Genomic DNA, 27,341 nt, shown 5'->3' on the forward strand with positions numbered 1-27,341 from the left:
ATGAGAGACAAGCCACCAGCGTTTACAGCGACATGCCTGGGGGCAGGGAGGGAGTAAGGAATGTCTGGTAGGAAGGCTAGAAAACCTCCTGGAAGAGAACCTGGAACAAGTAATTGCCTATGGAGTCCCACCTGAGCTTTATGGAGCATCAATGCCTGTGCTTTCCTGAGGAAGGAGCCCTTGGGTCTGGAATTCCTGTGGTCTGGGTTTCAGCAGACTGGCTCCCTGGGGAGTATCTGGGTAGTATAATATTGCTGATTTTGATAACATAAAACCTTGGTGTCAGAGAAATTAAGAAGAGCATTGTTGTATTTACACAGACCTTTGTTCTAATCCTGGCTTCACCACTTACCAGCTGTGTGATTTTAAGTAAGTTTCTTAATTTACCAAACCTGCTTTTTTTTTCTGTTTTGTGAAATGGGGTAATATGTATCTGCAATGTGTTATAAAGTTTAATATATGTATGTATGTATACAGATGTGTTGCTTAACAATAGGGATACATTCTGATAAATGCATCCTTGGGTAATTTCATCATTGGGGGAACATCGAAGAGTGACTTACTACCCAGATGGGATAGCCTAATGCACACCTAGGCTGAATGATGCAGCCTCTTGCTTCTAGGCTACAGACCTGGACAGCATGTCATTGCACGGAATACTGTGGACAGTGGCAACGGTGGTCAGTATTTGTGTATCTAAACCTATCTAAACACAGAAAAGATACAGTAAAAATACAGTATAAAAAAAGATGGTACACCTGTGTAAGGCACTTACCATGAATGGAGCTTGAAGGACTGGAAGTTGCCGTAGGTGAGTCAGTGAGTGGGTGGTGAGTGACTGTGAAGGCCTGGGACATTGCTGTGCGCTATTGTAGACTTCATAGACATTGTATGCATAGGCTACACTGCATGTATTAAAAAGTGTTTTTCGGCCGGGTGCAGTGGCTCACGCCTGTAATCCCAGCACTTTGGGAGGCCAAGGCGGGCGGATTGCCTGAGGTCAGTAGTTCAAGACCAGTCTGGCCAACATGGTGAAACCCCATCTCTACTAAAAATACAAAAAAATTAGCCGAGTGTGGTGGCATGTACCTGTAATCTCAGCTATTCAGGAGGCTGAGGTAGGGAAATTGCTTGAACTGGGGAGGTGGAGGTTGCGGTGAGCCAAGATCACGACACTGCACTCCAGCCTGGGCAACAGAGCGAGACTCCATCTCAAAAAAAAAAGTATTTTTCTTCAATAATAAATTAACAGCTTACTATAACTTTTTTACTTTATAAACTTTAATTTTTTAACTTTTTAACTCTTTCATAACACTTAGCTTAAAACACAAACATATTGTACAACTGTGCAAAAATGTATCCTTATTTCATAAGCTTTTTCTGTTTTTAAACTAATTTTTTTTAACTTTTTAAACGTTTTTGTTAAAAACTAAGACAGACACACACTACACAGTGTCAGGATCATCTACATCCTTATCTTCCACCGCCACATCTTGTGCCTCTGGAAGATCTTTAGGAACAGTAACATGCATGAAGCTGTCATCTCCTGGGATAAGAGTACCTTCTGCTGGTTACCTCCTGAAGGACCTGCCCGAGGCTGTTTTACAGATCAAGTAGAGATAACTAAAACAGCCTCAGGCAGGTCCTTCAGGAGGTAACCAGAAGTTACATTTTTTTCTTTTTAATAAGTAGAAGGAATATACTCTAAAGTAATGATAAAAAGTGTAATATGGTAAATAGAAAACCACTGGCATAGTCCTTTAATTTTATTTTCAAGTATGATGCACTGTACATAATTGTATGTGCTAGACTTTTATATGACTGGCAGCACAATAGATTTGTTTACACCACTGTCACCAACACAAGTAATGCATTGCATTATGATGCTACCACGCTACAGCGATAGAAATATTTCAGCTCCATTATAATCTGAAGGGACTGCCCTGGTATATATGGTCTGGCATTGACTGAAACATCATTATGCAGTGCTTGATTGTTTATGTATACACATGCGCACACACTTCTCTACAAAACCCAATGCCAAAGTGTGAAAGAGTTGTCTCAACTCGCTGTCTTCGCTTGATCTTCTTTCACTTTCTCTTGAACTTAATCTTTTGGTCCCCACCCTGCTACTGAAACAACTCTGTTCAGATCCTCAGTGACCTCCTCTGAGCACCTTTGCCACACTTGATGAGGGATCCGTCCTTCCTTCTAAAGAGTCTTAGGCCCTCACCATCTCGGAGCCTCTGGGCTCCTCTCTCTCTGGCTGGGTGTTCTCCATCTCTTGCTAGACCCTCCTCTTCTTGCCGTCTGCATTCTGGAGTCAAGGGGACTCACTCCTTTGACCTCTTCTCCATTCGCTCTCTTCTCAGTGGTCTCACTGTCTCATGGTTTTAACCACCAAGAGCAATGATGATGACTCCCAGATTTATGTCTGCAAGTCAGACCTGTCTTCTGATCCCTGGATTCTCTTTCCAGCAGCCTCCTCTCCAGAGGGGGGTCTCTCAAACCTAACGTGTCCCAAATCAAACTCCTGATCTCTCCATGCCCTGAAAGCTGTTGCTGCTATCCTCTTCCCTTTCTCTGTAAATAACAATTCTGGTTTTTTCTTGGAACCAAGAAAAATTTCCCATTTCACTCAACCAGGATTTTAAACACACACACATAAGAAATGAAAGCCTCTCAGTGACCTGCATGACCCTACATGGTCCACCTGCCTTCTTACTGATTCTGTGGCCCTGTCTCTCCCTTGTCCTCTCTGCTCCATGTGCACTGCCTTCCTTTCTAGCCCTCAGCTGTACCAAGAATATATCCCCTGAAGGACTTTGACATTTAATAGTCCCTCTGCCCACAGTACTGTGCCCCCAGATAATATCTGCATATCTCCTCCAATTCCTTCAAATCTCAGCTCAGAGGATACCTTATTAGAGAGAGTTCTCTGACTACACCATAAAATAACAATCTTAGTTCAGTTCTTCCAATCTTTTAGCTGCTCTTCTTACTCTAAGTAGCACATATGATCATGCGACATATTATTTATACATATATATAAATGGTTTGTTGTCTGTCTTTCCCACCAAAGACAGCTCCATGAAAGTAATGCATTTGTGTTGTTTCTTAAATGTTTTAAATAACTTGAATCCATGCATGAATGAATCAATGCATGCATGGTATGATTGTCTCGTATTGTTTGATTTCATGCATGGCTACTGCCGAAGTTGGTAAGTGGCAGAACCAGGACTCGGCCTGGTCTCACTGGAGCAGTTGCTGTCTCTCCTGCACAGTGAGGTGTTCATGCCCTCACCTCCCACTGGGTGGTACAGAGATACTTAACAACAAGGCTGTACTGCTGTGCACCCCAGTTTGCCTACAAATGCAAGGGTAAAATGGATAACTTTCTTCTAGAGCAATGGCAAGACTTAATAAGTCAGGTGAGTCCACTTTCCTTGTAGAATGTATAGAAATATCAGCTCATTTTAATGCCACAATAAGGTTCAGATTTTAATAGTCTCTGTTTTACAAAATAGAGTCTCTGTTTTACGAAGTACTATTAAATATTTAAATAAAACCAGTTTCATTGTTTTTTAAATTACTAATTTATAAGAGGAAAGGATCTGTTTTCTCAGCTATCATTTTAAAATTGTTTTGTCCCTGGGGGATAAATTTTCAGTTGTGATTTTTTTAAAGATTTTATTTTTACCACAGTCCTAGATTCACAGCAAAATTGAGAGGAAGGCAAGATTTCCCATAGACACCTTGCCTCTACACTTGCACAGCCTCCCTATTATCCGCATCTACCACCAAAGTGGTATGTTTGTTACAATCAGTGAACCTACATTGACACATGATCATCACCCAAAGTCCTTAGTTGACATTAGGGTTCACTGTTGGTGTTGTAGATTCTCTGGGTTAACACAAATGTATAATGTCATGTGTCCACCATTAGAGTATCACACAGAGTACTTTCACTGCCCTGGACATCCTCTGTGCTCTGCCCAGTCATTCCTCCCTCCCCTCAACCCCTGTCAGTTGATGACTCAGTTACATGTGTATACACTTGATATCAACCCATTTCTTAAAATAGGACTCTATTGTAAACTGGGGTTTTTTGTTAACTCTTAATTAAATGGGGAGCAGGAATGATTCCTCAAATTATTTTAAGTCCTACTTCCCACTGTTTTTCCCAAATCACATTTTATAGCTTGAGAAATGTGGTGAAATTATTTTTTAAGTTTGCCCTTGTTTTCCCTCCCCTGTCAGCACTGTGATGGATGTTCTCCTGAGCAGTGAAATGTCTAACAGTCAGGTTCACAATATCAACTCTGAAAGCTCTATAATTTAGAAAGCCAGACCTTCAATTTTTGTAAGCTGATAGGATTGCTGAGCCTTTCTCTTAGAGAGGGATTATCTGATTAAACTATAAATTTGGTTTGGCATTTTCAATGGAAAATTATTTAAATATTCCAATTATTGGCAAGTGAATGTGATTTTTAATTCCTAAAGAACATTATTTATTTGAAACTTGTTTGTTTCTCTTTTCTTACATGCTTGGCACTAGTAGATAAAACATGCTAGTTAGGGAACTGAAGCTATTCCCATGTTAAAACTGTTTGTAAGGATTTGAGGGTGATCTCTATATTTGCATTGCTGATGTGACATCCTAGTTCCTCTGACTTTTTGCTGTCTGCCCCAGAAGACAGAGCTTTGTAGTCATGGTATTATGTGAGATCTGAGACTAAGCATTTGTGACATTGGGCTCTGTCCTCTGGCTAACTAGTTAGTGAATACTTCCTCCCTCATTACTGCTGGACAAGGAGACACTTTTCCAAATAAAAGAATCATTCTTCAGGCAAGCGTAATGCTCACTCTGCCAGCCTCCTAAAATTTACTGAAGCCATGTGTCCTAGGCCAGTGGTTCTGAAAGTTTTTGATCTCACCATCCCTGTATACTTCATGCTCTTAAAAACTAGTGAAGTACATTGGTGTGGTGTGGGGAAAAAAATTACTGAGAGCCACAACATGCTTTAGTGTATGTGGTTTATATATATTAATATTTATTACATTAGAAATTAAAACAGAAACATTTAAAAATATTTATCAGTCATTAAATGTGACAGCCCATTGCTTGTAAATATAATCTGTTTTTATGAAATATCTCTATTTCCTTAAAAAAATGGTAAAAATTGTGGCTTCTCATTTATGCTTCTGCATTCCTTCTGATGTGGTATGTTGTTGTGATTGAAGTAGTTGGAACAACAGATGTGTAGCTGGAAAGGGGAAAGTAGCCTTTTCAAATAATAGTCGCTATTCTTCTTTGATAGTACATCAAAACTTGGCAGGTAGTAGTTGTTTGTTTGTTTGTTTGTTTTTGAGACGGAGTCTCACTCATTGCCTAGGCTGGAGTGCAATGGCATGACCTCGGCTCACCGCAACCTCTGCCTCCCGGGTTCAAGTGATTCTCTTGCCTCAGCCTCCTGAGTAGCTGGGATTACAGGCATGCACCACCATGCCTGGCTAATTTTGTATTTTTAGTAGAGATGGGGCTTCACCACATTAGCCAGACTGGTCTCCAACTCCCAACCTCAGGTGATCCACCTGCCTCAGTCTCCCAAAATGCTGGGATTACAGGCATGAGCCACCGTGCCCAGCCCAGCAGGTAGTAGTTTCCTAAAGAATAGTTGTAATGTAGACTGTAAAACCATACCAGTAATCTTTTCATACTCTGTTACATTAAAATATCTTGGTCTCCATACACTTGATGGGTTTTTTGGCATCATGCATGGATCATTTGAAAAATGTCACTTCGCTAAGTTATGCGTATCTTCACAGTGCTGTGATACATTTCATTAGGCAATATCAAAACAGTCATATTATCACCACTGATCTCACAGAGATAAGTATTGACTTTGCCATCAGTTTACAGTAGCAAATACTGGTTTTCCAAAATTGCAGTTTCTACTGGAAAGCTCAAATTCTGTCATTGGTAACCAAAACTGTCGGTTGTTTTCCTTAAGGTGACAGTTGAAAATGTGAACCAAATACCCAAGTCTGAGTAAGCCTAGTTCATTGCTGTGAGTTATTTCAGGTAACAATGATGTTTATAAAAAAGGCAGCTAGTTGACCTCACAATGTAAGGAATGGCCTCAGGTGCTTTTCCTTGAGATCACCCTTGTACTTCAGTGTGCCCCAGAATTGCTTTCAAGAGCACTTTTCCCATCATCAGACAGAAGTTAAGATGTGTCTTTAATAGTTGAGATTTAATAAAATTAGTAAACGTTTACTTCATCAAGGACATTCTTAAGTGAAAATGCCTTAAAGAAAAAGAATTATCATGCAGCTTGGTGCCACTGCCTTGACTTTTGGTCAATCACCAACAATTTTACCTATCACATAAAAGTTCGGTACAGTGAAAAAGACAAGTAGCATCTTAGTGTTATTCTGAAAACATTTTGACTTGATGAAACCCTGAAAGAGTTCATAGGTCACACTGTAGAAACCACTACCCTAGGCTGTTTTGAAAAGTAAGATGCAGCAATGCTGTGGGAGAGGTGGACTTATGATGGATCCAGCAGCAAGAGAAGAATAAAGCAAACTGTCTGAAACATTTGACACCTCATGCGGCCTTCCCATCAAGGGACTGTCCTCACATTGTAAGCCCCTTGAGGGCAGAAGTAGCATCATTGCCTCTAGTCCCATGGACAGCAGTCTGTGCATGCCAGGGATGCCCCCACAGATGGGCTGAGCTTTTGCCTCACTCATCAGAACTGGCCCCGTCTGGCCTCGGAATTCTCAGGGTAAGAGGGACAGGCTAACAGTAATGTCTGAACACATTTAACAAAACAAGACGAGAATGAAGTTACTGCTGTCTCTTTTCCCAGATTAAATGACAGTAGCCATAGCAGTGGCATTGCCCCAGTGGGAGCACTAGTGAACAAAGACCAAGGAAAAGCCAAAATTCAGCAAAGTTGTAGTCAGGTGACTGGACTTTGGCTGTAACTCCTTTTTTCACCCAACTTGCACAACCTAATTCTGGAACATATTATTCAATACCTTCCTGGGGAAATATTGTTAAATGTTATAAAAGAACTATTGGATAAGTAAGGCTCTTATTGAAAGCAGACTGGAAATTTTTTAGTCATTTATCTTAAAGGAATTTAAAATCTTCAGTTATGTATGATAATGTGAAAACAAGAGTAGTCCCAAATTTTATTTTAAATATTACTTTTCATTTATTTTGCTTTATTTATAAAAATTCCTAATGGTTAGTAGAAGAATTAAAGTCTCCTTCTAAATAGAAAGGAAATACTAAACTAGGTCAGTCTAGAGCAATTACCCGGATTATGCATGACTCTTTCTATTTTTCCTATCTCATAATAAGCATTTAGTAGGTGTTAGCTAAAGTCTTAAATTTTATCATAACAATTACAGATACAATTTTCCTTAAAGGAATGGGGCAAAATAATCAAGAAAAATTTTTGCATTAAATTTAAATAGTGCAGAACTTAGTAATGTGACTTCCGGAGGTATTTACTACCCCTTCACCCACTCCCCCCAGATTGTCACAGACATGACAACAAAATATTATTATTACAGATGAGTCATTGAGACATGGACAAAGTTTGCAGTCCCAGTGTTTGTATGAGTCATTCATGGATCTCTTTTGGAATGCTGCTACGTGCTAGGTGTCAGCACTGTCCAGAACAAATATGAATGAGGTGTCATTCCTGTCTTCTGTCTCAGTTTTCTTTCTTGTAAAATTAAATAATATGTCTACCTCAAATAATATGTTTTGAGAATTAAAAGATTATCTAAGTGCATTGTAAACTAAAAAGGACTTTTAAAAAACAGTAGATTGAATCAAGAAGATGGACTAAGTGCCTGTACCTGATCCACCCACCCCTCCTTTTTAAAATCCCATGAAGTGACAGAAACAAGTTTTGAAAGATTCCTGAGAAAGAGGAAGTAGATGAAACCAAACCTCTGAAAAAAACACAATTGGACGAAACCCCATTCGAGAGAAGGGTGCTGGAATGGTAGAGTGGCTTAGGGAAGATTTAACCAAACCACACCAATGGCTATAAAGGATAGAAAGAGGCTCAGAGTTTTCTCATAACTGATTGAAGAGCTGCCTGTGAAACAGCAAGGCTGGTCTGCTCTGCCTCCAACTCAGTGGTTCTGAGTGCAGGGTAATGGTGTTGGATCCCCGAGTAAAGCTGTAACAATGTGAGGCCAAACCTCGGGTAGTCCCACCCTCTGGAGGACCCAGGAGCCCCCAGAGACAAAGCATACGTTACTGGCACATCCCACCCAATAGTATATTGTGTCCTTCTCCATAGCCACCAGAAGAAGCCTATTTTAAATAAGGGGTAGCTTTTACAGACAAGCAAACTGAGAACCTCAAAAGCAAAAACTAACACATATCTAAAATTTACAAAGCATTTAAGAAACGTCATATTTAACAAACTGGAAAACTAACACCTTGAGTAAACAGCTCACAGAATAGAAGATGATTATAAAATAAGTGACTAAATCTTAGATGGATAGGAAGACATAGTGTTCAGTTATAGAGTTGGAAATTTAGAAGTTAGTAGATGGCTTGCCGGGTGCCGTGGCTCACGCCTGTAATCCCAGCACTTTGGGAGGCCTAGGCAGGGACATCACGAGGTCAGGAGATCAAGACCATCCTGGCCAACATGGTGAAACTCCTGTCTCTACTAAAAATACAAAAATTAGCTGGGCATGGTGGCACGCGCCTGTAGTCCCAGCTACTTGGACGGCTGAGGCAGGAGAATCGCTTGAACCCGGGAGGCAGAGGTTGCAGTGAGCCAAGAGCGCGCCACTGCACTCCAGCCTGGAACAGAGTGAGAGAGCGAGACTCCGTCTCGAAAAAAAAAAAGAAGAAGAAGTAGCTAGTGAGGTAGGAAGCAAACCAGGAAGTATAACATCCTGGGAGCAAACTGAAGAAAGTTTATCAAGGAAGAGGTGTAGTGATCGGCTGTGTCAGATAGTTACCGATCAGTCACATAACGTGTGGATGAGCACTGACCATTGAATTTAGCAACTTGAAGTTCAATGGTTAACTTGATAAGGGATAAAAAGTTTAAGAGGAATAATGGTGATGATTGTAATGAAGTTGAAAGGCTAACTGGTATAATCCTAGAAACTGAAAGAGAGGAAATCATAGAGAGTGGGATATATGAAGTTGAAGACTGAAGTGATTGCTAATGGCAAGATCCTAGAGAGCAACGTGGAGGGGATGGCTAAAGGAGGCCGGGTCAGTGGACAAGAGGAGCCAGAAAGTTGAGAGGCCTTCATGTTTGAAGGATCATCTTCCCATATGCTGACATCACCAGGACTCAGGACAGTGATGCTGTTTAGAGATTGAAAGCTGGGTGTTTGTTCAGAGGAGTGAAGCACGATGGTCTGGAAATGGCAGAGGTGTCTGTACCTTAGGGGCGGGAGGGGTTAGCCAAAAAAAGGAAAAATACTCTCCTTTCCTCTAGGCCCATTGTATTCAGCCATTTTTGCAGTTGCTGTGAAGAAGTGCCTGAGGCTGGGTAATTTGTAATGAAAAGAGGTTTAGTTGGCTTACAGTTCTGCAGGCTGTACAGGGCCTCAGGGAGCTGTTACTCATGGCAGAAGGCCAAGTGAGAGTGGGAGCAGAGAAAGAAGGGGGTGGCGCCACAGGCTTTTCAACAACCACATCTTGTGAACTGAGCAAGAACTCACTTACCACGAAGGGGATGGTGCTAAACCATTCATGAGGGGTCTGTCCCCATGATCCAGTCACCTCCCACCAAGCCCCACCTCCAACACCCTCCAACACGGGGGATTACATTTCCGCATGAGATTTGCAGGGGCACAAACATCAAACCACATCACCCAGTGACATCTCCGCTGTGGGAGTTAAAGAAAAAAGTGGAGAGGGTTGCTGGGGAAGAATTGTCATTAGAGGTAAATCAAGTTTTCATTGAGCAAGAAACTTTCAAAGAAGAGATCGAGACTATATAAGGGATTTTTGCTAGTGATGGCCTAATGTGTTTCTTGCCCATTCTCATATTTGGCCTAATGTGTTTTCTTGCCTGTTATCAATGTTAAAAGTTGTATCCATAAATGAAGAGATTTTTAGTGTTTTTCTCCTTTGCCATATGTTGGGTTTTTAGTTTATCCTTGGGAAATAGGATACGTCTTTGGTTAATAGACATTTGAGGTAGACGAAATGAAATGCTGCGAAAGCAATTCATACGGAACTGACAGGTATGAGAATGGGACCCAGCTGCTCCCAGCTCCTCGGCTTGATGACAGTCTTGCAATAAATAATCAGAAACTGGGTGAAATGATAGCAAATGTCAGTTTTAAAGTTTTCACTTGTCAAAACTAAGATTGTCTTATCACCAAACCATCGCTGGACCTAATCATGCTACCTTTTACCTTCCGTGCACTGAAAAACATTCTCTACCCTCATTTTTATTATGCTGAACTATGTTATAGCACCTCACAGTAAATTTCCAGTCTATGGTTATGTTCATTACTGCTCACTTCATTTAATAAAGGAGGTTTAGTTTGGTCAGAAAGGAGTTGTTAACCCTTCTCTTTATTAGTCGCAGGACCTGTCATTTACAGTTCCAAGTTAAACAATCGGGAACTGTCTCAGTCAAGGAAATCCCTTTCTGTGTTATGGTGAGGTTACTCATTTATCTGTGCAACAGAGATAAAATTCTCAAGAACATCAAGGTTGTATTTGTCTAAGGAGCCATTACGATCTAACTTCTGACCCTTGGAAAAAAGACTGAGGTTCATTTAATTTAGTGCTGAGTTTCCAAGAAGCATTTGCCAATTTATTTTCAACAAAATGAGAAATTATGTTGACTACGGTGGGGCGAGATGCTGTGAAAGAGCCATGGAGGATGTCAGAGCTACCAGGAGACCTGAGCAGCGTCTAGACCAGCCCCTGATTTGGCAGATGCACAGGAAGACCCCCACATGGAAGCCGCCCTCCCAGGGTGGCACCTCGGGTGGAGGCCCAGGCCTGGACTGACAGCTGACAGACATTTTTGTCAACAGCTTTAATTGAGTCTCAATTTCAGTTCTCAAGACAAGAGAAATATTCTGTTAATACTTTAATAGCATTCTCATATTTAAAGCTATCATAAGTTAAGCAGGAAAGCAGTGTTTTTTTCTTTTGTTGTTAGTTTCTGCTGGTTTATTATCTTTTTGAGTATAAAAATTGATCTGTTCTTTTTTCAGTTAGTCCTCCTCTTCTCACCATAACTGTATATTATTCTGTGAGGGAAAATTGGGACTACAGAAAGGAAACCAGAGAGAGACTAAGGCAGTCCCAGATCACTATGATCATGTGGCAGCATGTTTCATGTGGGCCCGGCTTCTGTTTCTGAGCACGAGGAAGGATCATTAAAGCCCGAGGGAGGGCAAACGAGAAATTCTGGAAGAGCAAAAGGCCAAGCCAAAGTGGGAACCAATCCGATAAGGTGGCCACCCGTGGTGAGCAAAAGCCACCTGTAGCATTTGTGTTCAGCACATGGCAGTGGTAGTGTTCGGAGCTTTGAGTGTAGGTGCTGCCACTTACAAGTTATGTGACCCTGGGCAGATGGCTCAGCTTGGGCCTCAGCTGCCTCGTCTGTAAAAGCATAGAGTTTTTTTAGATTAGGTGAGAAGTTGTCAGTAGGGCAGTGGTGTGGCTCGCAATAGCTGCATTCCTCTCACACTCCTTTTCCTTCTAAATTGTTTTAGGAATGCCAGCCCTCAATTTGAAGACCATGTTTTAAAACTCTATAGCTACATGTACCTCTGTGGAAAAATTGAACATTGCTAGTTGGTATATTAGGTCAGCTATAGTAGGGACTATTCTGTAATGTGTTAAGTCAGCGGAGCTTAACACAGCACATTTCAGATAACTTATTTTATACAGAGAGCTCAAATCAACCACCATGTTACATTGCATTTAATTAACTTGTAAGGGTATGATTAAGCCAGGATAACAAAGTAGGGCCTATGTTCTACGTGTAGAAGAAGTATTTTATCCTAAGGAATATTCTGGTCCAGGCATTTGTCTTTTATTTATTTATTTATTTTTCTGTGATGGAGTTTCGTTCTGTCGCCAGGCTGGAGTGCAGTGGCATGATCTCAGCTCACTGCAACCTCCGCCTCCTGGGTTCAAGCGATTCCCCTGCCTCAGCATCCTGAGTAGCTGGGACTACAGGTGCCACCATGTCCAGCTAATTTATATATATATATATATATATAGAGAGAGAGAGAGAGATATTATATAATATATATATTTTTTATATATATATATATTTAGTAGAGACGGGATTTCACCATGTTGGCCAGGATGGTCTCTATCTTCTGACTTCAGCCTGCCAAAGTGCTAGGATTATAGGCGTGAGCTACCGCACCCAGCCCGGTGCAGGCATTTTTCATCAATACTTACTATATTTGTTTGAACTGCTTGTAGACACCTACATTTTTAAACCTGTTTCCTGCCTCTGCTTTGCATATACTGTTTCTTCTGCCTGGAAGACCTTTGCTGTCATTGCCTCTGTCCATTCCTTCTCCACCTGTCTTCACCTTCACCCTCCTGTTCCTTCAGAACACGGTGCAAGCACTGCATGCTCCAAGAAGCCATTCGTGACACACTGGAGTGATGGAGGTGCCCCTTCTCCATATACCCACTTAACATATGTAATGTGAGGGTCTCCTCCAGGCCAGAAGGGTGAGAACCAGGACATGCTGTCGTGGGAAACCAACCTCACTCAGGGAGACTAGCAGGGTTCTCTTTGGAAGTGGCATTTAGGTTAAGGGCTTGAGTTGGAAGTAGCCTGGAGGAGAGGAGAGAAGGGCCTTCTAAGGGCAGAAGGAGTAGCAAATGTAAAAACTTATGCTCATATTTTGAGATAAAAAGGAACATAGCTCCATTGCTTACACTTTTCTCATAGGAATGGCCATGCTGCGCTGTAGTCATTGAATGTGATGATTAGTCTCTGGTGTCATTTTCCTGAGAAGGAAGACGTTGGGAAAAAGTCCGTGTGGGTGTGACCACAAGTCTGGCCTCTGTAGGCAAAGAGATTCAGCTATACCATTCTCCATGCAATTTAGGCTGACTTCTTAGCTCTTCTGGTCTGCGGTGTCCTTATCTGTCAAATGGGTATGGCAGTTTTACTCTCTGAGGCTGGGGGTGATGTGGGATCGCAGCGACTGGTGTTCAGTCGGCATTCACAGCATGCATCTGTGCTCCTCAGACTGTGACTTCCTGAGGTGTTAAACAGCTGAGCTGGATCGTTTTCTGTTTTGATTAGAAACCTCTTTATTGTATGAAATTGGGAGAATGGGGATGTTTCTTTTCATGACAGTCTAAGATAACAAATTCAGGATGGTTGTTTCCCTTCAAAATTAAGTCAAGTGGGAAAGAGGAAAGCCTGAGAGGGTCCATGGAAACTCTTTCTCAGATACACAGAATGGTTATGGCTTAGTAATCTAGACTTTTCACAAGTCTGTTCCTGTAAAAAATTATTCCTAGTTCAAATATATTGTATATCTGTAGGCTGTTCTGCATCATCTGCAAAATGGCAGTGGTAACTCTTCTCTCTTGCTGTCAGTGATGGCCCTTTCCTCGTGCTCTCTCAAGGATGTTGTACATTGGAACATGAATTTGCCTGTACTTTGGAAAGATCCTTGGCCTCGTGTAACCAGACTTGTGACAAGATTGCAGAGATCCATTTCTCTGCTCTCCTGTCCCATGTGGCCATGGCTGCTGAGTCACCTTTCCTTTTCCTGGCAGTTTCTGGATGGTGATGCAGCAGTGCCGATGAAAGAAAACATTTCATCTGGGCATTTGTTTTTAATGTATTATAAGGTACAGCACCCACAATTCATGCAGCACCAAGTTCTCTGGTAGACAAGGGTGTAAGAAGAAATAAAGTCTTTGCCTTCTGTAAACATCCCATCTATTGGAAAGGAAGTGTTTACCTCCTCCCCCACTCCCACGGTGCCTTGCACAGGCCCAGCCCTAGCTCTTGGCACACTGGGCTAGAATTGTCCAAACACATCCTCCCTCTCTGCAGACTCCCAGTCTTCCCAGGTCAGGTCCTGTCTTTGTATTCCCTCGTGCACTTTTAGGCACTTACCGTGTGTTGGGTGGCCAGTTGTTGTGGTTAAAATGTCAAAACATATTTATTATGTATTAAAATTAGGGAGCTAGACAAGGGGCCTTTGATAATCCTAAAGTTAACACTTCCGCTTTAGAACTTTGTGATCTCGGTGGGACTTCCTTTGAATGTTCAGTCCTGCCCTTCATTAGTTGTCTTTAAGTTTTACAGTACTTTATTGAATACTGTTGAAACTCACAGCCAGATGATTTTGTCCTTTGTTTTGTTTTGTTCACTACAGTGGTGCTGATTACTATGATTACGGACATGGACTCAGTGAGGAGACTTACGATTCCTATGGTGAGTGACTGGCCAGAGCATGTGAAGAGAGGGAGGAGAGATGGCCATAGAAAGACCTTAAAGATCTTAATGGGAAGAGAGATTTATAAGGACATTTGGACTCTGAAACAGCAGCTTCCTGTCAATTCGTTTGTGCATATCTAGCTATTTTTAGAGGCTTCTTTATTATTTAAATATTTAAAGAGGACTAAAGACTTGGCAAAGATTGCATGAATCCAGATTCTGAACTTCAATTTTATGTTTGGGTTGATTGTCGTGTGCTGATTTTCTCACAGAGTAGTTTTTCAAACTGCAGAAACACTTGATAGCTGAGTCTTTTTGAAGTGTCTTTGTTTCTTGGCAGTGAAGGGAAATGAAGCAATTGAGACTACAGCTCTGAAGTGATTCTCCCACCTTCATCTTTATATTTTAATTCCTTTCCAATCTCAAACCCTCTGAAAAAGATTACACTGGGAGTCATTTCATAAAGGTTACAAAAGCAGTGAACCAAGGAGGAGATACAGGGTCTGTAAGCTTCACAGGACATCAGCTAAACCCCTCTTAATTCAATGGAGCTGGTAGAGATGCCGGGGACTTCATGTCCAAAGTCTCACTATGCAGAAGGATGACAGGGTTAATTAAAAGAATTGGTGGCAGCAACATAGCAGTAGTAAGAAGAGCCTTTGCCGCAGGGCAAGGAGATCAGAGAACGTGAAGCTTCAATCAGTTGCAAAGCTCTGATGAATCCCTGGTACCTGGTGCAAGTGTATCAGGATTGTGGTTAAGGGATGTTAGGACATTTCTCTTAACAGAACTGAAAATCCATTTTCCGGTGTTAAACCTTTTGAAGTGCATTTTGTTGTATCACCTACCCGAAGCTGTGATGATTGCACCTTGGATTTGTTTTTTTTGTTGTTGTTGGGTTTTTTTGGTTATCCGTAACAAACACTTAAGAGAAATATGTTGGTTTGCTGAATGCAGCTACTTAAATTGATGCAAGTTAGCTTGAGGGAATGACATTGATTACATGTTTTGTATCAAAAGAAGAGGTCATTTTAAGCATTTTTCCTTCACAGCTTTTTAAATTGGTCTCTGTGGACACATGGCTTTTAAATTGCTGTATGTTGCAGCAGGGATGTTAACTGTTTGATGTCAAAGACTTATAGATAACTCATTAAAAGTTATCTTCAGGCCGAACAGGTGTTTAATTTCAGGAGATAAAGGTGATAGAATGTCCTTGGTTATTAATACCATTGTCCAGTACGGATTTAGCATTATGATGAATGAAATCTGACATTATGTCGTTAAATTTATTTCATATTCGTGAAGTGTTATTGAGAAGTGAAGTTCAACCCAATGCAACTTTCCTTCAGTCTTTCGGTGAAAGCGCCTATGAAAAATGAGATCATGTTTCCCTTTCTCAGTCTGCCCCTTCCCATTTTGCTCTCCAGTTTTCTTCTCCTTTGTCTTCACAGATGTTCATCTATGTTTTTTCTTTGTTTTTACTGTTGGAAAACATCTAAGTGATCCTTTTCCTGTTCTCTTTTTCACTCATAAATGTCCAGATGTTTAGCAAAAGGCAATTCTCTTTGCTACTTGAACTTGTAAACTGTTATTAAATCAGTAACCGAAAGGAAAGTCCTTGCAAAGTTGGTTGCCATTTCAGATACAAGAACCGATTTTCTTCTCATGCTGACAAATTTTGCAAGTGAGATGATTATTTTTCCTTGTGTTTGTAATTTATTTCAGTAAATTCCTTGTTTGTTTTTCTTTTCAGTACACCAGGGGTATATATTTTCAATATGACATGTACCTTTGGTTCAGGGCTAAGTTAGAGTCTGAAAAATGAAGCCTGTGGGATTCGTGGCAGCGATCTAATTGTGGTTCATCTTACTGATTGTAGGACAAGAAGAGTGGACTAACTCAAGACACAAGGCACCTTCAGCGAGGACAGCAAAGGGCGTCTACAGAGACCAGCCATATGGCAGATACTGATTGTACTGTCTGATGTTGTGAAATAGCCAATCTCCACCAGTCCTGTATACTGTTCAAAGTAATTTTTTTCTATGAACAATCCCTTTTTAAATAAATCAAAATGCTTAAAATCTGAATGGATGGAACTTAAAACTACTTTGTTGAAACATCAACCTGGGCAGAAAAAAAAAAAAAAAAGACATGTAAAATTTTGTTATTTCCAGTCTGTATATGAAAAAATAGGTCATCAAAAGGAAAAAAAAATAACTTTGATTAACTAGTGTTAAACAAAAAATAGGTTTACTAAATATGTTAATCTATTCTTTTAACATAAGCCTCACCTTTCATTTTAAAGGTTTCCATAGAATTTAGTTATTTGATCTTTCAGCCATATGCTAGTTTTTTTTCTCTTGCCAACATGCGTAAAAAGGGAAGCCAATTACAAGTGCTAATAATGTGGTATTCTTTTGTAACTCAAGTCTTGAAATGTTCTGTAGTGTTAAGCAAAGTCTCCTCTTGCTTGATACTAAATAAACTTTTGAAAGAAATTTTGTGTGTGTGAGCTAACAATTTCATGGGTTTTTTTTATTTAAAAAGGCCTTCATAAATAGTTGTAAACAGGGAAAGAATTCATTTAACAATGCTTGTCATAAAAGGGTCACACTAAACATTGTACAACTTATTTTAAAAATGGTATAAAATTAAATGTACCATTATATACTCACCATAGACTTAAATGCTGTTTAAAGAGTCCAAATGGTATCGAGCTGCTTGAGTGGCACGTTAAACTACGCAAAACCAAATCTTGTTTAAAAACTGGTTTTAAAATAACTACTGGATTTTCTGAAAAAGATGTGATCAGTTTTCATCTTGTTGAGCGTTTTTTCACTAGTGCAACTTTGGATTTTTTATGAGAATTTTGGTACCTTAATGAACACCTCGCTCCATGCTGGAAGCACTAAGCACAAAGCTTTTAAAGACTTTCTGGCTTGACTAATTGAGGTCGCACTCGCCAAGGCTGAGGATGTGTAACCCTTAAACGGTCTTCATTTTCAAAGGTAAATAAATCAAATAAGATTTTTAATCTCACTTAATTTATCTTAATATAACTAATAAAACCAGGGAGATTACAACTTAGCAAGTTTCATTATCCATTTTAGAAAAGTTTTAAGATCACCTAAATTCTCATTTTAAAAAGTTTAATTTGTTTTAGTAATCTAAAAAGCCTTAGTTTAGTCAGTTTAATTGGGGCCAATTACTCCCTATTAAACAACTGTAAAACCTCATAACTAGTTATTTGTAATACATTATTTGGTTAGTAATTGAGGGCACTTCTTAAAACTGACAAATATTTAATAAAGTTATTCTTTAATCATTAAGCTTTTTAAATTGTAGATTATGTAAAATGTTTAATTTTTATTTCTTGGCGGATTTTTTTCTCTTTATTTTGAGTAAAAAGGTCTTTTCTTTTGTTAGGAAATGTCAGCCATCTTGGAATGTCAAAGGAACTGGTTGAACACCTGAAGCAAAAAAAGGTAAGTTTGCCTTTTTGTTCCAATTATCCTGAACTGTGTGGAAGATGAAGACAATTTCACGCTTATCTGAAGTCACATGGAAAATTTCCCCTGCTGATTTCCTAGTACAACACCAGTGATTATGTCAGATTAACTCCAAAAGTCAGAAAAGAAGCTTCCTGAATGTAAACAAGTCAGGCCCAGGAAGCTTCATTATAAGCGGCAGAGATTGGGAGGCTCAGGTTCATCCTGGTATTTAAGTATTCAGATTACTTTCTTCAGAAAATATCTAGCAGTCTAGTCAATAGCATGAAAAAAATTTTCCAGATTATTCAGTAAAAAGAGCAATTTGCCAAACTTGATATATAGTATCTCAATTTTTGTTTTCTATGTGCATGCATAGGCAAAAAAAAATTACACAAATATGCTGGAAATTTTTGACAGTATTTCTCTTAGTCTTGTGGAAGCATGGTTTTCTGTGCTTCTGAATTTTGTCTCTGTTTTACATCTTCTTGGTTTTTTTCCTAAAGCATCAAAAAATACTACTTAGGCCGTGATCTTCCAGAGAGTCTTACTTTTTCAGTGTTTGTATTTGAGCTCTGCCAGTAACTGTGACTTTGGGCAAGTCTCACTTTCTCTATCAGTTCAGTGAAAATGATGCTTATCCCATGCACTTGTTAGAATTAAGATAATATCGTCAGAGTGTTTTGTAAGCTGAAAGTGATACAATCATGTAAAGTTTAATTGTCAAAGTTGTATTTACATATTTAATATCTATGAAAAATATATGACCTTGGTTTTCCTTAATAGCCAAAATTAGCCTGAAATAATTAAATTACTTTTAGAAAGAAAATAATTCTCATCATTTTTGTGGACCAAACTAAGTTTATTGTATTTTCTTTATGTTTGTCTGTTTGGATTTTTGTTGCTGTTTGTTTTTCTCTTGTACGGAATGGGAATGTGATGTCCACCGCATCTCTGTAGTGTGTGATGTTACTGAAGTTTTTCACAACATTTTTCTGTATTAAATAATTTTTTAAGGAGTTGGCATACAGAATAATAAATCCAGAATTCTGGAGAGGTAGAGGGTCAATCCTCAGGTGCTCTTCAGAGTTAATTAATAGGAAATACGGTACAATTTTATATTTCTTGTCATTTTTTCAAAGCATCCATAACTTTATCAGACTGTAAAAAGGGATTGTGATCCAGAAAGGTCCAGATCACTATCAGGAACTTTCCTACTTGGCCTTCGAGATCTTCTCTTATCTGGCTGATGCTCCACCAGACCTGATGTTTTCCTGTTTCCATGGGAAGACCCTGCTATAGATAAGCCTGTCTTTTCATGTCTCTAAGAGCACATTTCATTGTTCCCGAACTACTTCCTTCTCACCTTTGTTTTCGCCCCCGTGGAATTCATTTATTTTCTCATATGACAGCATCCATGGAACATGAGCTCCATACTGGACACAACAGGGGCACTGGTCATACAAAGACTGATAAGGCATGGAACCCTGTATTCAAATACTGCAAAACCAAATGGAGGTGACAGCCCATAACACACAACTTGCTGTCGCCTGTATCTTTGCATGAAGAAACCATACCCGTCCTTCAGAACTCAGCCCCATGCCCTCTCTTCCATGATGTCCTCACCAGTTAAATCAGGCTGTGATCCCTCTGCCCTCTCTAAAGAGCATACTTGGTTTATATTTCCTTATTTTAATATTGGTATCATATGACTTACATTGGTTGTAAGTTGCCATAACAGCCAAGCATGTGCTTATCACTTCCTGTAAATTATTTTATTGAATCCTCACAGCCATAAGAAGGTGTCATCTACATTTTAAAAAAGGAAGAAATTTAAGCTTCAGGAGGTGAATTTCACGCTTATGTTGCTCATGTACCTTATAACTGGTAGAGCCCCGATTTGAACCGATTGACTTTAATCCAGAGTCTTTGATCTTAACCATGTTGTTACAGTGTCATTCTTTATATTACAGTGGCTCCTCCATTAGATTCAAGGGTCTTGAAGAGAAGGAGCCTTTAATTTTTGTTACCTTGTTTCCCAGAGAGTATCTCACACAATGCTGAGCATGGTGAATGGTAACTGCCCCTTTCTCTCTCTCTTCCCCGCCCCTGCCCCAGATTCCTTCATGGAGTCTTTCACTTGTTTAGGTTCTGAATCTTCTTGTCTCAGGTATTCCAAGTCAAATCAGTATCAGTATTTACTCGGATATATCTCCTGAACACCTGCTGTGTTGCAGATGGCAGGAAGACAGTGATTAAGGACATCATTGTTGTCCTTGCAAGTGCCACACTCTACTGGGGAAATGGACAGAGACAACGTCTGCAGAGCTCTGACAGAGATACACGTGCTTTCTAGGCGCATGGAAGGGAGATGTGTCACCCTGGCAGGGTGGTCAGAGGTCGCAGAAGGGGCCCGTGGAGATATTAAGACCAGTAGAAGATAACCACACAGGGCAGGTCCTCTCGGAGCATCCATACTTCTGCTCTGCCCTTCACCCGCTTTGTGACCTTGAGTCAGTGACTTAACCTCTCTAAACAGGAGTCTAAACTGCAGGTTCCCCAGACAGGCGTGATACCTACCTTAGTGTTGCTGTGAAGATTAGAAGCATACCTGGCACAGATAAAGGTGTTCACTCATTGGTTGCTGTATGTAAATATTTGCCATTATAAGAAAACATGATCATTGGGGAAACTTCAGGTATATTAGATAATTAGAGAAAGTAAGAGATGATGCTGGCTGGGTAGGAAAGGGACATGTAATGAAGGGTCTTGTAGGTTCTGCTAAGAAGCACAAATTCAGTGCAACCATTTTCAAGTGTAGTATCCTCTTTGCCTTTAAGCTTGACCTACTCCATTCCCTTGGGCAGATAGTGCCTCATTTAGTCTGTGTTCCAAAAAGAACTCTACAAACTTCTGTTTCCACTGGTTAGTGATTTTATAGCCAATCCGTGCCTTAAAAAATAGGTGCTCTCACTTTTTCATCCTCTTGTAACCATCTCTTCACATAGTTATTGGACAGTGTAAGGGTTTAGTAAGTGAATGGCATTGTCAGTGTGATCAAGATGATTCCTGACAGGCAATGTTAGGAATGGTCAGCCCAGACCCAAAAAAACCCACACAATCGTGTGAACAGCACTACAATTTAGATAGTCTAGCTCTCTTGTTTAACTCAAAATTAAAGACTCTGGTCACTGTATACAGAGACAAGCTCCAGAATTTAAAACTAATGATTTGAAGAAAAAATAAAACTGTAGAGTCAAAAGTTAAATGAAAATATGAGACGTTTTATAGAATATGTGATAAATTTAAGAAATGAAGTGTATTGTTTTCTGCCAAACATTATCTACTATTTATATTGATATTCAGTGTTTTGTAGGGATAGAAAGGAAAAAATCCATACTTATTTTAAAAAAACAATCTATTTTATGCCTGATTCTATTTCTGATTGGGAAAGACTGCAGATCATTTTTCAGTCTGAATTTCACCCTCCCTTATCGATGGAAAATCCTGTCCAGTTGAAGTTGATTCTGACTGACATTCCTGTTTCAAGAATCTCTGTTGTATATTTCAGTGATTAGCACCCATTGCTGAAATCATTTTTCAGATCTTAATGTGATGAGTCCTTCAGTGACTTTCAGGATAAAACTCAGCCTCCTTGGCTCTGAACATCAAGCCCGGTGTGATTCTGCTGCTGGCCTCCCCAGCCGCCTGGAGCACAGCATGCTCTGACCCCACCCCACTGTGGTCCAGCGCTGATGGATTGAAAACCATCTAGAGCTTTTCTATCAGTGCCATTCTCCGCCTGAAGTCACAGTTCCTTACCCCACTCAAATAAATGAACACCAATGAATGAACACAACTCTCACCCAGCTCTTGGTCTAGCTAGTTGTTGCTGGCCTCTCCAGACTTCCCAGTGGAACTGAAGCATCCCCTCACCCTGGAGGCCCTCCCTAGCCCGCCATGTTCGCAGCTCTTCTGTGGACCCTCGTCTTACTCTCTGAATTCTGCAGTACAGTATCCTGAGATTGGCTGTTGACCCTCCTTTCCTCCCACCAGATTGTCAACATCTTTAGTGCAGTTACCCTGTCTCACGCCTAGTAAGTGATAAATGAACAAGCCATCGGATGTCTGAGTGAATAAAGTGGATGTGGTAGCTCGGTGGCTGATAGTACAGGACGATGTACTAGCTCTTGTTTGGCCTTATTAGATTAAGTTAGTCATCCTTACATTTGAGGAGAACTTACCAGGTTATTAAGTTCTGTCCTGTGTGTTTATCTCATCTGAAGCACCGCTGGCAGGATTTATGTGTCTGCTACCTAACACAGTTCCTAGTACCTAACAGACAGTCAAAACAAAGAGATAGAATAAACAAACAGGTACCACTGTGAAGTGTGCGGGGATGGTGGTGTTATCCTGAGGCTAGATTTCTGTTCTGCTTGTCGGTGGGTTTTTCTCCCTGACTGCAAGACTTGGAAGTTCCTTAAAGATAAGAATAACCATGTCTTATTGGACTTGTACTTCTAAATACTAGCACACTGCCTGGCACATAGACATAGTGGGAACTGACAAGGTGTTCGGTGGGGAATGAACGAGTGAACAAATGAACCTATAATTCTGGAAACACTAACACTGAGCACTTTTCGGTACAGACAGTCGCTAATACATGTTCAGTAGAAACTGTACTTCAGATTTTGAATACGTATCTTTTCTGCAGCTAGTCATAGCAGTATGATACTCTTGCAATGCCAGGCACTGGCAGTGAGCCATTTTGTTTTTCACTTTGAGTACAGCATTCAGAAATTACTTGAGATATCAAACTTTATTATAAAATAGGCCTTGTATTCGATGATTCAGCCCAACCATATGCAATGTTTAAGGTAGGCTAAGCTAAGCTATGATGTTTGGTAGGTTAAGTGTATCGTGTACGTTTCCAACTGAATGTTTTTGACTTACAACGGGTTTACAGGACATAACCCCATCCTAAGATGAGGAGCATTTGTATTCATTTGTTCTCTTAGTGGAAGTGTGATGTTTCTCTAATCAGTAGATTGTTTTCAATGATGAATGTGAAGTTGGAAAACTAAAATATGTCCTTTATTTAGTCGGTAATACATGTGCTTGGTACAAAATATACACACACAGTGGTCTTAATTCCCACCTTTACCCCCACACACCCACAGGCAACTCTCTGTAGTGATTTTCCTGTATCTTTCCCGAGATAGTCTGTGCATAAGTAAAGCATTTTTTTAAAATTATCACTATTTTTTACATAGAAAACATTATACCATTTTCTCCCCTCGTTTTACTCTGAAGTATGTCTTAGAGCTCATTTTCTGTTATTTTATACTAGAAAGTTACCTTTTTCTTTGTATTGGCTGAATAATATTTCTCTGAAAGAGCCATAATCCAAACAACTACTGACAGAGATATAGTTAGTTTCTAATATTTTGCTCCCATTAAAGGCAATGCAAGAAGCCATGTCTATAAACATCTGCGGAATGAATTGTTAAAGTAGACTTACTGGGATTTTATAGATGTTTCCCATAGAGATCATGGTGCATCTTAATATGCTTTTGTAAAAGAAACCTATCTAAATGCTGTATGTTTGCATTATGATCTACAAGATTAGCTCCTGTGGCCACTCCAGAAACTCATCTGCCCAAAAGTTGGTTTAAAATGGTCTTCTATACCCAGCATGACGTCTGCCATGTGGCAGGCTGGCTACCTGTGCGATTTAGCAAGGAGATGCAGGGCATGCTGGGTCCAGTAAGGACACCTCCTGGACACTGGTCTGCATCTTACGGGGAGAGCTGAAAGTCCTGTGACCCTTCCTCAGACTCCTGCTGGTCTCCTCGAATTCCTGGGGCTTATTTACATCAGCAAGTGTATTGTTAAGGGCTGGCCCATGGTGGGGCAGGCTTTGTAGGACTATGGTAGCCACACCAGGGTAGCAGGAGAGGCCTACAGGCTCTCTGAGGAAACAGACAGGATCTCCCCTGCACGGGCATTGCCCACCCTCTCCTTTTCTCTGGTTATCCAGATCCTGCCATTTCTTCAAGATCTTTTCTCTCTCAGCCAGAAGAACCTTCTCTTCTCTCCCCATGAGAACCCTGGCTGAGGGGACTCGATTGACAGATGTCTCATTCTGACCTGCTGGTTGACAGTTTGGAGCTGTGTAAATGTCCTTCATCCCTAGTATACTCCTTGAGGGTCACGGGTGTGTCTGTCAAATTTCATAAACCTTAAAGCATTCAGCACAAGCCATTCAGGAAATATTTATTGGTTGATGAAAGCAGTGCCCTCATCAGTAGATTTACTGTATTCAGTGTGTAACTAAAAGATTCGCCTTTCAATCACAGTTTGCATCTGATCGATCCTACCAGTGCTGATGCTTTATGCAGGTGACACTGAGATGCCCACTGTGTCCCTGGTGCTCTGCAGTAATAAAAGGCTAGAGAAGGGCAGAGATGGTGCAGAGGAGAAAGAGATGAACTTGCTCCGAGGACAAAGGAAGAAATAAAATCTGGAGTTTTGAAAGTCGAAATCTTGCAAGCCAGGAAGGGAGGAGAAAATGTTAAGACATAATAAGCTAATACAGGTGGGAGAGGAGGGTGTCAACCAAGACATGAAATGGCATCATTTGTTTTGGGAACATATAAGCAGCTGCTGGAATATAACGTGCTGGGAGAGAAATGAAAGAGATGCCTCTGGAGACATAGGAAGGGGCTGGGTCCTGTGGAGCCATCAGCGGTGTCCTGAGTTGTTTTCAGCACACTTTGTGGTATTGAACAGTTACCTAGGGCCTGGGACGTGTGACCAGAGCCATGAGAAGTCAACATCACCACAGTGGCCATTTCTCCACTGCGATTGGGTGTTTTGTTTGTTTGTTTGTTTTTCTGATCACCAGCCAGTTTTTTAAATAACAGTTTTGTTTCGTATAGCACATCAAAAAAGGTTCTTTGGGGTTAGGTAATAAAATTTAAAATATATCTGAAAGTTCAGTCTCTTATCAGGTGACAAGAATGCAAGGACTCTGCCAGGGTGGACCCCTAGGAACTTATAGGTTAATATTTGAGGTTTTATGTAAAACAAGGCGTTACCATTCTGAAATCACTCCATAAATACCATAATGGATAGTAGTGTAATCATCATTAAACCAGTTAATCATTCATCTGTCTTTACTTAACACAAATATTTTATGTTCTTAATGTTAATGATTCTGTTTTGCATTGTTTTCCATAAACATCCTTATTTCTATTAAGTGTCTACTTGCCTGTGTCCTCTAAATGCTGCCATTCCCAAAAGAGCATATGGTTATTATTAATTTCTTGATATATACAAATATATTTCATTTTCCTCTCTTTCAGGAACTTTCCTTCTATTTATGGACTACTTAAGAATAGTCAACTCACCAACGTGCCTAGTCAGTAAATGAATCCACTTGGGAACTTGAAAAACATCTTAATTAATTTTTTGTTTGCCTAGTTTTGTGTTCTGTGACTTGTTTTTATTATATGGTATGCTTTTAATTTGGAGAACCTACGTTTTTGAAAAAAGGAAAGAAAATCTATCTTATTTTGTTGTCTCCCAATAACAAAAAGAGAGTGATTTGTATAGTAGTTAATAAAGGCTGCCTATTGAAATCTCTTCTACTTTAAACCTAGAAGAACAAAGTCTTGTTATTTCAGCACAGCTCTAAATTGTGTACACTTGAAAACCGTGTGCAGCTGCAACTCACTGCAAGAAGTCAAGATTCTGCACATATTCCACATTTGAAAATGATTTATCCATCTCAGTTATGGACCAATAAATATGAAAGCATTATGCAAAAAGTATTCTGTCACATAAAAGGTTAATTATAAAGGCTTCTGCAGGAAGCAGAGTGGCACAGTCAGAATAGAAACGTGATTTTCATGCCTCAGTGTAATTTGTTATGGAACACAAAGGTCATAATCCCTGTGGACAGTATTATTCTGTTCATTCTCTTTTCATCATTTACTAGTGCATTGTGATTTTAATTCAATACGCCCTGGGAGGATGTGTTTTATTTCTTCTGTTAGAAGCTCGCACAACATGTTCCCTGGACTTGGAATTTCAAGAACGGTCTTGCACATTGTTAAATTGTCACTTTCTTGCCTCAAAGACACATTTTTTTGAGGCATTCACTTTTTACAGCATGCCATGTTTGGAGCATTGTGTTAACCACAGAATGACTTCAAATAGCTTAGCTTTTTCTTATCCTCATATGCATCCTAAGACATAATTCTTTTGTACCTTTTAAATGTGTCCAGTACACATTTCCCCATCTCAGAAACGCATGGAATACAAGCCTGTGTGTTCGAGCAGTGGCTCTCTGCAGCGAGTGGGCATGCGAGAGGGAAGGGTGTGTGTCTATCATGAGGGCGAGCTCAGGGAGGCTACAGACAGCGGGGGAGCAGCTTCGGGCACCCTTTGGTTCAGAGTTAATTTTAAACAAGTAAGAACTTTAGAACATAAGCCAGACTACGGTAAACAGAAAAGAATTTGAACCTTCTTTTTGCTTGCATCCTTTTTACCTGCTGAATCACTAATACAAATCACAAATCTACCAGTAAAATCCCATGGATTCAAACCTTCTGGCTTACCTTCTATCTGTCCCCTTCTCCTTGATCCCATTCCTACAACCTTAATTTTGGCTTATTTTACTGCCTACATTATTTAATTCATTAAGCACATTATTGAGAACTTAACTGCTGGGTACTGTCTTACATACTAGAGAGAGAGCAGAGAAAAAAAAACAGAGGGGGTCTTACCCTGGAGAAGTTTAGATCCCCATGGGAGGGACAGGCCACACACCACGAGAATATCAGGTGCTGATGGAGCCATGGAGAAAATTAGACCGTGGTAACAGGAAGAGGGGCTAGACTTTAGTTTGAGTAGGCAAGGTAAACATTTTAGCAGGGACCATAAAAGGTAAAGAACTAAGCTCCATCAAGAGACTAGCAAGTGCAGAGGTCCTGAGGTGGGAGCGTGCTTGGGCACTTGAGGACCAGCAGCAAGAATGCCAGAGGAGAAGTAATGGAGTGAGCAAGGGACAAAGAATTAAATTAGATCAGTGGGCTGGTTGGAGGCCAGAGAATAAAGAAAGGGCCAATGTTGAGCTTTAATGGGAGCTGTTGGGCAGATGGGAGGAGGAATTGACAAGCACAGGACTAGTGTGATCCAATGTGTATTTTAACAGAACCACTCTGGCAATGTCTGAGAATAGGCTATGGGGCAAGGTGGAGAGACCCATTGAAGGCCACTGCTATGAACATAAGAAGGAATGCTAGCATAGTCCGGGGTGGTAGGGTGTAAGCACTGAGAACTGGCCAGACTTCAAGTGTATTTTGAAAAAGTAAAGCCA

General features: G+C 40.2%; 1 protein-coding gene across 1 annotated transcript in view; it reads left to right on the forward strand.

Moving 5' to 3' along the window:
* KHDRBS3 (KH RNA binding domain containing, signal transduction associated 3) overlaps positions 1-25,622 on the forward strand; it is a 199,508-nt gene extending 173,886 nt beyond the window's left edge. The window contains exons 9-12 of the mRNA XM_025394882.1: positions 14,407-14,465; positions 16,348-17,476; positions 17,895-17,953; positions 25,324-25,622. Of these exons, the coding sequence (XP_025250667.1) occupies positions 14,407-14,465; positions 16,348-16,439 (151 nt within the window). The 3' untranslated portion in view covers positions 16,440-17,476; positions 17,895-17,953; positions 25,324-25,622. The remainder of the gene's footprint in view (positions 1-14,406; positions 14,466-16,347; positions 17,477-17,894; positions 17,954-25,323) is intronic.
* Positions 25,623-27,341: the final 1,719 nt, after the last annotated feature.

The sequence above is a fragment of the Theropithecus gelada genome, chromosome 8 (genome assembly GCF_003255815.1).
Source record: "Theropithecus gelada isolate Dixy chromosome 8, Tgel_1.0, whole genome shotgun sequence".
NCBI classification, from domain to species: domain Eukaryota; kingdom Metazoa; phylum Chordata; class Mammalia; order Primates; family Cercopithecidae; genus Theropithecus; species Theropithecus gelada.